This window comes from Scyliorhinus torazame, chromosome 15 (assembly GCF_047496885.1).
Source record: "Scyliorhinus torazame isolate Kashiwa2021f chromosome 15, sScyTor2.1, whole genome shotgun sequence".
Taxonomy (NCBI): Eukaryota; Metazoa; Chordata; class Chondrichthyes; order Carcharhiniformes; family Scyliorhinidae; genus Scyliorhinus; species Scyliorhinus torazame.
In genome coordinates this window covers 18,087,258-18,101,389 of record NC_092721.1, presented here as the reverse complement: position 1 = coordinate 18,101,389, position 14,132 = coordinate 18,087,258, and the positions used below count along the sequence as shown (strand labels likewise).

The 14,132-nt window shown below is 47.6% G+C and overlaps 1 protein-coding gene across 1 annotated transcript in view; it reads left to right on the top strand.

The window, feature by feature from the left end:
* LOC140391537 (kelch-like protein 1) overlaps positions 1 to 13,748 on the top strand; it is a 428,416-nt gene extending 414,668 nt beyond the window's left edge. The window contains exons 11-12 of the mRNA XM_072476122.1: positions 107 to 278; positions 13,389 to 13,748. Of these exons, the coding sequence (XP_072332223.1) occupies positions 107 to 278; positions 13,389 to 13,589 (373 nt within the window). The 3' untranslated portion in view covers positions 13,590 to 13,748. The remainder of the gene's footprint in view (positions 1 to 106; positions 279 to 13,388) is intronic.
* The last annotated feature ends 384 nt before the right edge of the window (positions 13,749 to 14,132 follow it).

Sequence of the window (14,132 nt, the reverse complement as noted above, 5' to 3'; positions counted from 1 at the left end):
TAATCAAACAGGTTAAGGATGAACTTGTTTGATTATTCACACTTAACAATGATACAGTGCTGGAACAATTTTCCTCATCATGTGTTCCTCCATTTTCACACATTAGATACGATCCAAAGACCGATACTTGGACAACAATAGCTTCAGTGAGTGTCCCCCGAGATGCTGTTGGAGTCTGTCTCCTGGGAGACAAACTGTATGCAGTTGGTGGATATGATGGGCAAACCTACCTAAACACTATGGAATCATATGATCCACAGACTAACGAATGGACACAGGTAATAAAGCATGCCATTTTTAAAATGACTGATCTTTAATATAGTCCTTTTGTTTCTCCAAGTGTTGCCTTTTGAGCCATTGCTACGTACACGTTCATCAATCACTATTTGAAGAGTGAGAATGTTTTTATGGAATAGTTAATTATTTTGTAAATGTAATAACGCAGAAGTACTCAGTGCCACTAATTATTATAAAGTTACATTTAAAAATTTGCGGTGCTGGCAAGTACTGAATAATCTTCCTAAATCTGAATTTGATTGAATATATTTTAATTGGGGAAGATCATTCACCTTTCTTATTATTTAAAGACTGGAAGGATACTTGGTACAAATAGGTTGGCAGACATTTTCTTTTCTGCCACAGAATTCATTCGTTAAATAGTTGAAAAAATTACATTCCATTTCACATATCTTACAACTGCTCAGTTGTAACAGAAACTAGTATCTAATCACAGAATTGCTACAGTGCAGAAGGAGGCCATTGGGCCCAACACCTTTGCACCTGCCCTCTGAATAAACAATCCATTTTGTCCTATTCTCGTGCTTTCTCCCTGTAACCACACGTTCTTCCTTTTCAGATAACAGTCTAATTCCTTTGTAAATGCCTCTAGTAAACTTGCCTCCACCACACTCACAAGCAGTGCGCTCCAAACGTGAACCACTCGCTGCATGAAAATGTTCCCTCTCGTATTGTTTTTGCTTCTTTTGCTAATTACTTTACATCTGTGACCTCTCGTCCTCCATCCATTCATGGGTAGGGGTAGTTTCTCTCTATCTACTCTTTCCAGGCCTCTCATTATTTTGAATACCCGTATCAAATCTCCTCTCATCCTTATAAGACCAATAGACATAGGAGCAGAATTGGGCCACTCGGCCCATCGAGTCTGCTCCACCATTCAATCATGGCTGATATTTTTCTCATCCCCATTCTCCTGTCTCTTTCCCATAACCCCTGATCCCATTATTAATCAAGAACCTATCTATCTCTGTCTTAAAGACACTCAGTGATTTTGCCTCCACAGCCTTCTTCGACAAAGAGTTGCACAGATTCACCACCCTCTGGCTGAAGAAATTCTTCCTCATCTCAGTTTTAAAGGATCGTCCCTTTAGTTTGAGATTGTGCCTTCTTTTCTCCAAGGGAAACAGTCCCGACTTCTCCAGTCTGTCTGCATGACTAAAACTCCTCACCCTGGGAACCATTCTCTTGAATTTTTTCTGTACTCTCTCCAATGCCTTCACAGATGCCAGGAACAATAGCTTAAAACGGATACCTGAGACAATGATCAGGTTCTGAAGACCAATAGATGACAAATGTTGGCGCAAACAGGGATAAGTAAAAACTAAATGCGGAACACGTTACTTCGATCAGAGATTTTCACATTTCTGAAATATACATTGTTAGCTGGTGACTTGTACTATTAATTATTGGCTTTAGGTAGGAAAAGCATAATTAGGTAAATATGGGAGAGGGGGTATTGTGATGGAGAGGGTAGGGTCAGTCATGTCATGGAACAGCAGGCCACTGATAGATTCAACATGTAACAAAACGGTAGAGTGTAGAATCAACTCTTCCAGTTCAAATCACTTTCAATTTGTATAATTGCACTGGGAAGGAGTAAAAATGTTTACCTAGATATTCATACAAATGGAATAAGCAGATTGTAAATGCTCATGACTAAGAGTAATGGCAAGGTACGGTAAAGCAGAATGGCAGAGGTTTGGAAAACATGGCCACCCATTTGTGACTCGATAAAATTAATTAGTGAATATTCCCACCAGTTTACTTAAAAATCAAAGGGGGGCGATTCTCCAAAATGGAGACAAAGTGTTCGCGCCATCGTGAACGCCGTCGCGTTTCACGACGGCGTGAAACGGGCATGGGGACGACCGATTCTGTCCCCCACAGGGGGCCAGCACGGCGCTGCGCATGCCAACCTGCGCGTGGGGGTTTAGGGACCTGTCGCGCAACAAAGGGGGGGGGGAAAGAGGCCGGCCTGCTGATCGGTGGGCCCCGATCGCGGGCCAGACCCCATCGGAGGCCCCCCCCCCCCCCCCCCCCCCCGGGTGAAGGAGCGCTTTTTCTCGCCCCACAGGCCGCCCCCCGACCCTTCGCGCAGAGTTCCCACCAGCAGCGAACAGGGGTGAACGGCGCCGGCGGGACTCTGCCGTTTCCAGTGGACCGCGGCCAGCGCCGCGTCAAATGCGCCGGAACAAATGGCGCCGATTCTCCGCACCTCGGAGAATCGCACGCCGGCGTCGGGGCGTCGTGGCGCGGTTGCGCCGATTATCCGGCCCGGTGCAGGGTTCGGAGAATCGCGCCCAAAATGCTTCAGTATTTTGGAGAAAATTAGGTTTGTATTCTGAAGAGTGATGTATCAAATTAAGCAGCTGCTTTTCTTATCGTCTTAGTGTCGAACAAAACATCTTAACAGCAAATGTGGGGGAATGTTGGCGACCTCGACAAAATAAATTTAAAAAAATAAATTTAAAGCACACAATTCATTTCTTTTTCCAATTAAGGGGCAATTTAGCGTGTTCAATCCACCTAGCCTGCACATCTTTGGATTGTGGGGGTGAAACCCACGCTGACACGGGGAGAATGTGCAAACTCCACACGGACAGTGACCCAGAGCCAGGATCAAACCTGGGATCTCGGTGCCGTGAGACTGCAGGGCTAACCCACTGCGCCACCGTGCTGCCCTCCATTAGAAGTATTTGTGTGCTTGCATCTGCATGATGCTGGAAGACAATCCCATGCGCAGTGGAGGGGGTCTCTTCCGCCTCCGCCATAGTGAAGACCATGGCGAAGGCGGAAGGAAAAGAGTGCCCCCACGGCACAGGCCCGCCCGCGGATCGGTGGGCCCCAATCGCGGGCCAGGCCACCGTGGGGGCACCCGCCAGGGCCAGATCGCCCCGCGCCCCCCCCCCCCCCAGGACCCCGGAGCCCGACCGCGCCGCCTTGTCCCGCCGGTAAGAGAGGTGGTTTGATTGTCGCCGGCGGGATAGACATTCCAGCAGCGGGACTTCGGCCCATCGCGGTTGGAGAATCGCGGGGGGGAGGGCGGCCAACCGGCGCGGCGCAATTCCCGCCCCCGCCGAATATCTGGTGCCGGAGAATTCGGCAACCGGCGGGGGCGGGGTTCACGCCAGCCCCCGGCGATTCTCCGACCCGGCGGTGGGTCGGAGAATCCCGCCCAAGATCTCTCTCAAAAACTGCTCCAGCTCACTGTGCCCCAATAACAACTGGCCTCCCAGTTGCTTAATCTCTTCTTCTGAGCATGTGTCCCACTGTATTCATAAGGCTGCACCCAGGCATCTCCCAACAGGGTTCTACTCGTGCCCTGAGGCAGGTTCAGATGTATCAACTCTTGGTGCATTCTGTATCTTAAATTTTACAACCGCCAGTCAACCGAGGGTCACCCCCTCCCCCTGCCCACCATCTGGACATCGCCTCCCAATTCACAGATGCTAACTTGCAAAAACACACAGACAAAAAGATAGATTCCCTCACACTAGTTAAATTACATGTGTAGATCTTGGTCTGAATTCTCCGATCCCCTGGTCGCATGTTCCTTGGCGACACGCCATTCGTTGACAGCGGGATTCGCTACTTCCAATGCTTGCCAATGGGAATGTCAATTGAAGCCACCCCACACCACCGGGAAGGGGGAGTGGTGCAGTGTTCTGCCGGCAGAATCAGTTGATCCCAAAAGCCAGAGAATTCTGGCCATTTATTCTCATGTTTTGATTCCTGCTGAAACTTATGATCAAAATGTGTAGACCGACAATAAGACAGCACAGTATATTGCTGTGACTCCCGGCAATCATTTTTAATGCTGGAGTGGTTTGCATCAGGCATTTTTATTTCCAGAATGTAGGTTGCAAAATCCTTGCTTCTTTATTTAAAGCCATCTCTCTCAATTAGTCCTCAATCAAAAACAGGCCATTTGTTCCATTTTAGTTGAAGTCAATTATTTAGTCAAGGATAATGAGGTCATTAATTTATGGTGTGGATTATGCCCATATTAATTTATGGGCACACATTCACAGGTGTTGATGTTTTGTAATGTATTTAAATCACCGTCGATCAGGTTCTCCTGAAAGGGGGTAATCTGATTTGTTAGCTTGTTCTGGAGAGAATATCTAATTATCTATTACAACTATTTATTTGCACACTGCCACTTTTAATTATTAAATGCCTCAGTTCAAACCCTCCAACCTGTGCCCAGCAGAAGCCAGCACAGCAGAATATTGCCCTTAATTCAGCAGTAATTGGAAATGTCACTCAGACAATCGATACAAAGGTTGACGTCAGGAATGGGAAATGTCACCTTGATGCAGAAAGGATTGCTGTTCTTAATTAGCATCAGGGCAAACATTACTCTGCATCTAATTGTTCAACATCTGACCTGGGAGTGCTTAAAGTTCCAACCCCAAATCCCTCACCAGCAGAAATTCGGTACAAAAAATGTCAGCACAACAGGGGAAGGATGAGACATTTTTTGACATTTATGCTGTAACTTGTGAATTTTGAAACCGTCGAAATTCCAAGCCTCGACCAACTTTAGAAAGTACTATGTAAATTAGAATAAAACCAGAATGTTGTGGATGCTCGAAATTTGAAATAAATACGGTAAATGTTGGGAAAAGGAATCAGCAGGCCTGGTACCATCAGTGGAGAGAAAAACAGAATTAGCGTTCCAAATCGCTTTGTCTCTTGTCCGGCTTTGAAGAAGACAAACAGACTCGAAATGTTGTCTGTAATTCTCTGTCCATTGGGATTCTCTGTTGCCGCCGGCAGCGCACTCCCGCCCGCGGGTTTCCCGGCAATGTGGGGTGGCTTCAATGGGAAATCTCATTGACAAGTGGCGGGAGTAGAGAATCCCGCGGCCAGCGAACGGCACGCTGCCGAGAAACACTGGACAGGGAGACCGGAGAATCCCTCCCCTAAACCTTTTGTTTCTCTCTCCACAGATGCTGCCAAACCTGCTGAGTTTATCCAGCATTTTCTGTAAATGTAACATAGAAATAAGGGGCTGGATTCACCGTTTTTGAGCCTAACTGCGGAGGATTTGTGGTGTTTTGTGTCAAAATAAATCGGTGCCGACTCCTCACCGATCCTGCGGCTGGTGAGGGGCTAGCAGCCGCACCGCGTAAACCCCCCAACTCCCATGGTAAAAACAGCTGGAGAATGTCTGGGTCCGTGGCCGCGCATGAGCATGGCGATGACCTGCAGTGGTCGCGATGTAAAACATGGCGCCGGCCATGTGCGGACCAGACCTGATAGATAGTGCCCCCCTGGCCACTCCCTGGCCACCTCTTGGCCACACCCCACCATTCCACCCAGCCCTCACAGAATCCCCCCCCCCCCCCCCCCCCCCCACAGCCAGCAGCTCGGCTCCCGCCCGATTGTGGAGGCGCTGGACACAGTCTACAGCCGCCACGCCAGGTTCCCGACCGCTGAGAGTGCACGTCAACCGCGCGGTCAGCAACTCGGCCCATCGGGGGTGGAGCATCGGGGGAGGGCCTTCAGGTGATGCGCTAACGCCATCTGAACGACGTGCGCCGCGCGACGTGATGGTGCCATTTTGCAGGGGGGGGGAGGGTACAAAACCTGCGTCAAACAGGCACCGCCCCCGATTTCGGCATCAGAGGGATACTCCGCCCGATCGCCGATTACAAAATCGGCATCGGGGAACGATGAATCCCGGTTTGGGCCAGAAATTACTGAATTCCTCGTTTGAATTTTGGAATCCATGTACACTAGAGGTTAACCAGTAGCCTATCCTTACTGGCCATGAGTGATTGCCAATTGGTTCAGTGGCGAACAATTTTAACATTCAGGCTTAGCACATTCTGGACGGACCACCCCTAAGGAACATGGAATGTTAGGCAGGGGAAATACTTAAATGAATGAAAATAAACAAAAAGCAGGTAAATCCCGTTTCTGTGTTATAACAATTTCCTGGAAATGCTGGTTTTACAGACAGGCTTGCAGGCGTGTACTGGATTGTGGCTGTTTATCCCCTTTCCACGTAGGGTCAATTTATATCGGCTGAAGGGTTCAAGCTAAAAAAGTATTTAAAAAAATAACAGAGAGGCTGTCAGCTTCACTGTTAAACTTACTGCAGAGAGCTGAGGAGCATTTGCCTCGATAAAACAATATCTCTCACGCTATCTCCTCTCTGACCCACCAAATCACCTACGGCCATCTCGGAAAGTGGTGTGAATTCGGGACCTTTGCTCCCTTGCCCATCTCATCTTTCTCATCCCTCATATCTCTAATTTAAATCTTTAATTGTTTACCAACCTTCCAAAGTAAATCCTTGGCCAGAACAGCTTGCTGACTGTATGCGTTGAGCGATTCCTCAGCCTCTTATTTCCCACCTTCTGCTTTTTACTTCAAATTCACCCTTTGTATAAACTGATAGGCGTCCTCGATTGAAATGTCTGGTGACTGGTCAGTCCTGCAGCACAGCCTCCGCCGAGAGTTGTATTGCTGATAGGGCCGATTAGGTTGAAGCTTTCCCTCACGGAAACACAAAACTGGTTTTAAGGAAAATCCTTTTTCACGGAATGAACTCGGCCCCAACTCATTTCTGAAAATTGCATTTACCCATAATTGTAATTGCAAAATACTCTGGATGCTTGAAATCAGAATTAAAAACAAAGTGCTGGAAAAATTCAGCCAGTCTGACAGCATCTTCTCGGAGACTATAGAATTTATAGAATCCCTCCAGTGCAGAAGGGGGTCATTCAACCTATCATGTCTGCACCCCTCCTCTGAAAGGGCCCCCCACCTAGGACTGCACCCCCACCCTATACCTGTAACCCCACCCAACTGCACATCCTGGACACTAAGGGGCAATTTAGCTTGGCCAAAATCCGTAACCTGCACTTTTTTCGACTGTGGGAGGAAACCGGAGCACTCGGAGGAAACCCATGCAGATACGGGGAGAACGTGCAGACTCCTCACAGAGTAACCCAAGGCTGGAATTGAACCCAGTGCTGTGAGGCAGCAGTGCTAATCACCGTGTCACCCCGCCGCCCAAACTGAAACAGCTCCTCAGATTCTGAAGCAGCCCATGTCCAGTTGCAGCAAACCCTGGACAATATCCTGACTTGGGCTCACAAGTGGCAAGTAAAATTCACACCACAAGAGGGCCAGACAATGACCATCTCCAACAAGAAAGAATCTAACCATCACCCCTTGACATCACCATCGTCAAATCCCTCACTAGGAGCAGCCTGAAGGTTATCATTGACCAGAAACTGAACATGACTAGCCATCTAAATATTGTGGCTATAAGAGCAGGTCAGGCACTCAGAATCCTGCAGTGACTAACTCACCTCCTGACTTCCCAAAGCCTGTCCACTATCTGCAAGGTGACAGTCAGGAGTGTGGTGGAATACTCTCCACTTGTCTGGATGAGTGAAGCTCTAATAACACTCAAGAAGCTTGACACCATCCAGGACAAAGCAGGCCATTTGATTGATACACAAAACTTCACTCCCTCCACCACCGATGCACAGTGACAACATGGTGCACCATCTACAAGGTGCACTGCAGGAACTGACCTAAGCTCCTTAACCTGCACCTTCCAAACATACATAGAAACATAAGCAGGAGGAAGCCATTTGATCCTTCAAGCCTGCTCTGCCATTCATTGTGATCATGGCTGATCATCAAGTTCAATACTCTGATGCCCGCTTTCCCCATATCCTTTGATCCCTTCAGCCCCAAGAGCTATCTTTATTTCTTCTTGAAGTCACACAACGTTTTGGCCTCAACTACTTTCTGTGGGAGTGAATTCCACAGATTCACCACTCTCTGGGTGAAGAAATTTCTCCTCACCTCAGTTCGAAAAGGTTTACCCCTTATCCTCAAACTACCCCCCCCCCCCCCCCCCCCCCCCCCCCCCCCCCCCGCCCAACCACCACCACCACCATCGGGAACATTCTTTCTGAATCTATCCTGTTAGGATTTTTTAAGTTTCGGTGAAATCCATCTTCACTCTTCAAAACTCCAATGAATACAATCCTAACTGACTTAGTATCAGCCTGGTAAACCTCCGCTGAACTCCCTCCATAGCAATAAACATCCTTCTTCAGATAGAGACACCAAAACTGCACACAATACTTGAGATGTGGCCTCACCAACACCCTATACAATTGCAGTAAAATATCCCAATTTCTACACTCAAATCCTCTCGCTATGAAGGCCAACATACCTTTTGCCTTCTTTACTGTACCTGCGTGATTACTTTCAGTGACTGATGCACGAGGACACCAAGGTCTCGCTGAGTATCCACCTCTCTCAATTTACACCCATTCAAATAATAATCTGCCTTCCTATTTTTGCTACCGAAGTGGTTAACCTCACATTTATCCACATTATACTGCATCTGCCATGCATGTGCCCACTCACTCAGCCTGTCAATATTGCGCTGAAGCATCTCTGCATCCTCCTCACAGCTCACCCTCCCACCCAACTTTGTTCCATTTGCAAATTTGAAGGTAATGCATTTAGTTCCTTCGTCCAAATCATTAATATATAATGTGAACAGCTGGGGTTCTAGCACAGATCCCTGCAGTGCTCCACTTAGTCACTGCCTGCCAATTGGAAAAAGACCCATTTATTCCAACTCCTTGCTTTTTGTCTGCAAACTAGCTTTCTATCCATCTCAAGACACCATCCACAATCCCATGTGCTTTAACTTTACATTGTAATCTGCTGGTGAGATCTTGTCAAAAGCCTTCTAAAAGTCTAAATAAACCACATCGACTGGTTCTCCCTGGTCAACTCTACTTGGTATATCTTCAAAGAATTCCAGTAGATTTGTCAAGCATGACTTCCCTTTCATAAATCCATGCTGACTTTGCCTGATTACACAACTGTTTTGCAAATGCTGGAATGCTCTGAAATGCTTGATAATGGACTCCAGCAACATACCTACTACCGATGTGAGGCTCACTGGTCTATTGTTCCCTGTTTTTTCTTTCCCTCCCTTTTGGAATAGTGGGCTTAAATTGGCTACCCTCCAATCTGTCCATTGACCTTCCTCCCAGTAATGTTTCCCAGTTCATCATAGCAAACACATGCCTCATACCATCATAGTTACCTTTACTGAGATTCAGGACCCTGGTCTCAGATTCAACTACCTCACTATCCACCTTGATAAAGAATTCTACCATATTATGGTCACTCATCCCCAAGGGTTCTCTCACAACTAAATTGCTAACAAATCCTTTTTCATTGGACAATACCCATTCAAGATGGCCTGTTCCCTCATTGGTTCCTCAATGTATTGGTCCAGAAACCATCCTGTATGCACTCTAGAAATTCCACCTCTATTGTACTGTGACTAATTTGACTCACCCAATCTATATGCAGATTAAAGTCACCCATAATCACAGATGTTCTTTATCACCTGCATCTCTGATTTCCAGTCTAATGCTATTCCCTACATTAGCGCTACAGTTTGGTGGTCTGTTTACTGCCCCTATCAATGTTTTGTGCCCGTTGATGTTTCTTAACTCAACCCATACAGATTTCACATCGTCTGTGCTAATATCTTTCCGCAATATTGTCTCAATATCTTCTTTGATCACCAATGTAACTCCACCACCTTTCCGTTCTGTCTGTCCTTCCGAAAAACTGAATACACCTCAATGTTTAGTTCCCATCCTTAGTCACCTCAGAGCCTTGCTTCCATAATCCCATCTATATCATACCCCTTTACATCTATCTCCGCAACTAATTCATCCATTTTATTTCAAATGCTTCATGCGTTCAATTCTTGCCATTTCCAATGATTCTGACTGTGTCTCAGGCAATTACCTCTTCTTTTCGTATTTTATCAGGCAAGGTTAACTGCAATGTTTTTGCCAACTCTAAATGCTTTTTTTCAGTCTCTGTTTGTCAGGTACTGCATGTGAGCTTCTCCAGCCCCCCAAAACCTCCGAGCCTCTGAAAGAGCCATTGTCCACAACACACTCCCTACTTAAACTGGAATACATCACCTGAAAAGCAAACCCAAATATGCTCACCCCTCACTGTCTTTAAGTTCACTAAGCCAACGCAATCATGAAAGATAGACTTTTACCCCACAAGCCCCCAATTTGTTATGGGCCAAGGTTTAGAAAACTCCAAAGTATATCATGGAGTTCACCTGACCTATAACTGTTTATAGATTTTGGTTACTATGAGCACGAGGGCCTGCCTTTCAAGTGTTATTCATCAGAGACCGTAAGCACTTTTAATCAAAAACAAGCTTTATTCTACGAATTTAGTTAACATTTTTTATAAACACACACAGTAAGCATTTTTATCAACTGCAAACATAAATACCCCACACAGCTACAGTACTCTATTTATAACCCTTAATGAATTCCCCTTAACTGTTTCAATTTAATAACAACATTCCATAAACCTAAAAACACTTTTACCAAAACAGTAAGTAACTGTAATTATTGTTTTTTTTGCTCCTTGCAATGACTCTTTAAAATAGAGAGAGACAGGCCAAAATACTTCTCTTTCTGATCCGACAGCAGCTAAATGTGAAAATGAAAACAAAAAAAACTCGGAGCCACTCAACAGCCCCAAACCAAAGCGAAAGTAAAACCAACTCCCGGGGCCACAGCCCAGCTCCACCCACACAATGACATCACTGAAGCCATGATAAGACAAAAACGTTTCTTAACGGGGGACACTCCCATGACAAATTCAATTAATAATTCCGGAATTGAATGCTAGTCTCCGTAACGGTAACCTTGACAACTATCATCATTTAAAAAAATGTTTGTCAGCTTAGGTAGGCTACTCTTTCCAGGGGCCGGTGCAGACTCGATGGGTCAAATAGCCTCTTTCTGCAGTGTAAATTCTAGGATACTATGATACTAGTAGCACAGTAGCACAAGTGGATAGCACTGTAGCTTCACCAGGGTCCCAAGTTCAATTCCCTGCTGAGTCTCTGTCTGTGCGGAGTCTGCACGTTCTCCCCGTGTCTGCGTGGGTTTTCTCCGGGTGCTCCGGTTTCCTCCCACCGTCCAAAGACGTGCAGGTTAGGTGGATTGGCCATGATAAATTGCCTTTAGTGACCAAAAAGGTTAGGAGGGGTTATTGGGTTACAGGGATAGGGTGGAAGTGAGGGCTTAAGTGGGTTGGTGCAGACTCGATGGGCCGAATGGACTCCTTCTGCACTGTATGTTCTATGTTCTATGTAGTGTTTTTCTGGGAAAGATATCTGCCATTCCTATCTGGTCTGGCCCACATGTGACCCCAGACCCACAGTAATATGATTGACTCTGAACTGCCCTCTGAAATGGCCCAGCAATCACTCAGTTTAAGGGCAAATAGGCCTGGCAAACAAATATTGACCTTGCCGGCAACCCGCATGCCATGAAATGAAGAAAAACGTCCCAGCCAATTGCCTGTCCTAAAATATGGGAGGAAAATCAGGTGGAAGCCGTTATTTCTAATTTGTTTTGAATGGAATCATATTGCTTGCTCCGGACAGAGGTTCTCCATTTCCACCCCCACTCCCTGACCCTGACAGGTCAACCCAAGGGAAAGGCTTGAGATTCCTAAGGGAGACCTCGTGTTGAAGGCCCCTTCGCATTGGTTGCCATCCAAAGACTGAGAAGCAGTGCATGAGTGAGTGAGGCTAACGAGCGATCGATGAAAACTATGGCGTGAGGAAACTGCACTTTTTTCATTTACAACTACCATCCGGGTGATGATAACTAGATTTGAATGTGGCTTGGTTGTACATGGCGAAGCAGAGCATGGAGTTTGTACCAAACGTGGAGAGGAACATGCATATGGGCTGAATGTACCTTCTTTGAACATCTTCATTGATCGCAGTTTGCAGAGCATTATTGCTGTGGGAAAAGAAACATCTAATAGGTCAGTTTTGGAGCACAGCATTCACTGGCTTCAGTTATGCTCAACCTCAGCCAGTAATGTCGTGATATGTGCTTTCAAATTAATGCCCGTCATAATGGAGGATGTATGCTCAACATTGTTCCGTGGTGCAGTGGTTAGCACTGCTGCCTCATGGCGCCGAGGTCCCAGGTTCGATCCCGGCTCTGGGTCACTGTCCGTGTGGAGTTTGCACATTCTCCCCGTGTTTGCGTGGGTTTCGCTCCCACAACCCAAAGATGTGTAGGGTTTGGCCACGCTAAATTGCCCCTTAATTGGAAAAAACAAACTGGGTACTCTAAATCTATTGTAAAAAACCATTGTTCCATGGTATCTCTGTATTTGTTGTTTTCCAATGCAGACTTTACACTTAAATGTTTGAAGCAGTAACGTCACCAGCGGGGAGGGCCGTACCGGCGGCGAGGAGTGGCGTGAACCACTCTGGCATCGGGCTGCCCCGAAGGTGTGGAATACTCCGCACCTTCGTGGACTAGGCCGGCACCGGAGTGTTTGGCGTCATGTCAACCGGCGCCGAAGGGCCTCCGCCGGCCGGCGTGAGTTTGCACATGCGCGGGAGCGCCAGCGTGTGCTGGCATCACCCCGGCGCATAAGCAGGGGGTTTCTTCTCCCCGCCGGCCATGGCAGACCGTTACAGCGGCCGGCGCGGAGGGAAGGAGTGCCCCCACAGCACAGGCCCGCCCGCGGTTCGGTGGGCCCCGATCGCGGGCCAGGCCACCGTGGCCCCCCCCCCCCCGGGACCAAATCCCCCCGCGTCCCCTCGAGGACTCCGCAGGCCACCTGCAGAGTCAGGTCCCGCCTGTACGGACCTGGTTTGATTTACGCCAGCAGGACTGGCCGAAAACGGGTGGCCGCTCGGCCCATCGTGGGCCGGAGAATCGCCGGGGGGGGGGGCTGCCAACGGCCGGCGACCGGCGCGGCGCGATTCCCGCTCCTGCCAAAACCCCGGCACCGGAGAATTCGGCAGCCGGCGTCGGGGCGGCAGGGCATGATTCACACCAGCCCCTACGGCAATTCTCCGACCTGGCGGGGGGTTGGAGAATCACGCCCATGATGTTCCATTGTTTGTGCCAACATTAACTTCCAGTAAGCAATCCTTGTTTTGTTTCGAATCAGTAGTCTCTAATTTCTGTTAATAAATTGTGTATTTTTTCGTTTGATTTGGACAGGGTACACTGGTGTGGAGTCATGTCAAGATATCCTGTGGGATTCTCCGTTGGCGGGATCCTCCGCTTCGTCGGCAGCGCACCCACGCCCGTGGGTTTTTCCGACGGCGTGGGGGTGGGCACAATGGAAAACCCCATTGGCCGGCAGCGGGAACCATGAATCTCGCTGCCGGCAGGGGCGTGCTGAGCTGCGCTGTGCTGTAAAACGGAGCTGGTAAGATGGAGAATCGCGGCCTTATGTATAAACAGTTTGCGGTCATGCGGCAATCTTAAGAGAAGGAACAGTGCACAACAGAGAAGGTTTAGGGAGAGTATTGCATATGAACTGTATTTCCAGTTTGTTCAAAGTCTTGTGAATGTACTGACTTTGGTTTCTCCGTCAACAGGTAGCTTCCCTGAACATCGGGAGAGCCGGGGCCTGTGTTGTGGTTGTCAAAATGTGAATCCTGCAGTCATTGCATGAAGCTTTTCCTTCTATTGCTTTGAACTGGTGTCTAACATGCGTTTTCATCACCGACTCTCGCTCGCAATCCATGGAGCCTGCGCACAGGCGTCAACTGCACATCTGCCTCCTCCGAAGAAGTATCTGTGGATGATCAAAATGGCAACTAATGCAAGCCAGGGGACCTTGAAAAGAATCAAAAGCATTCAACGATCAGCCTAAATCCTCCTTGACACACTTAGCAATCAGCACAGAGCCAAACGGAGCAGAAATTCAAGACAAATCCTTTTTTCTTTTGAGGACAA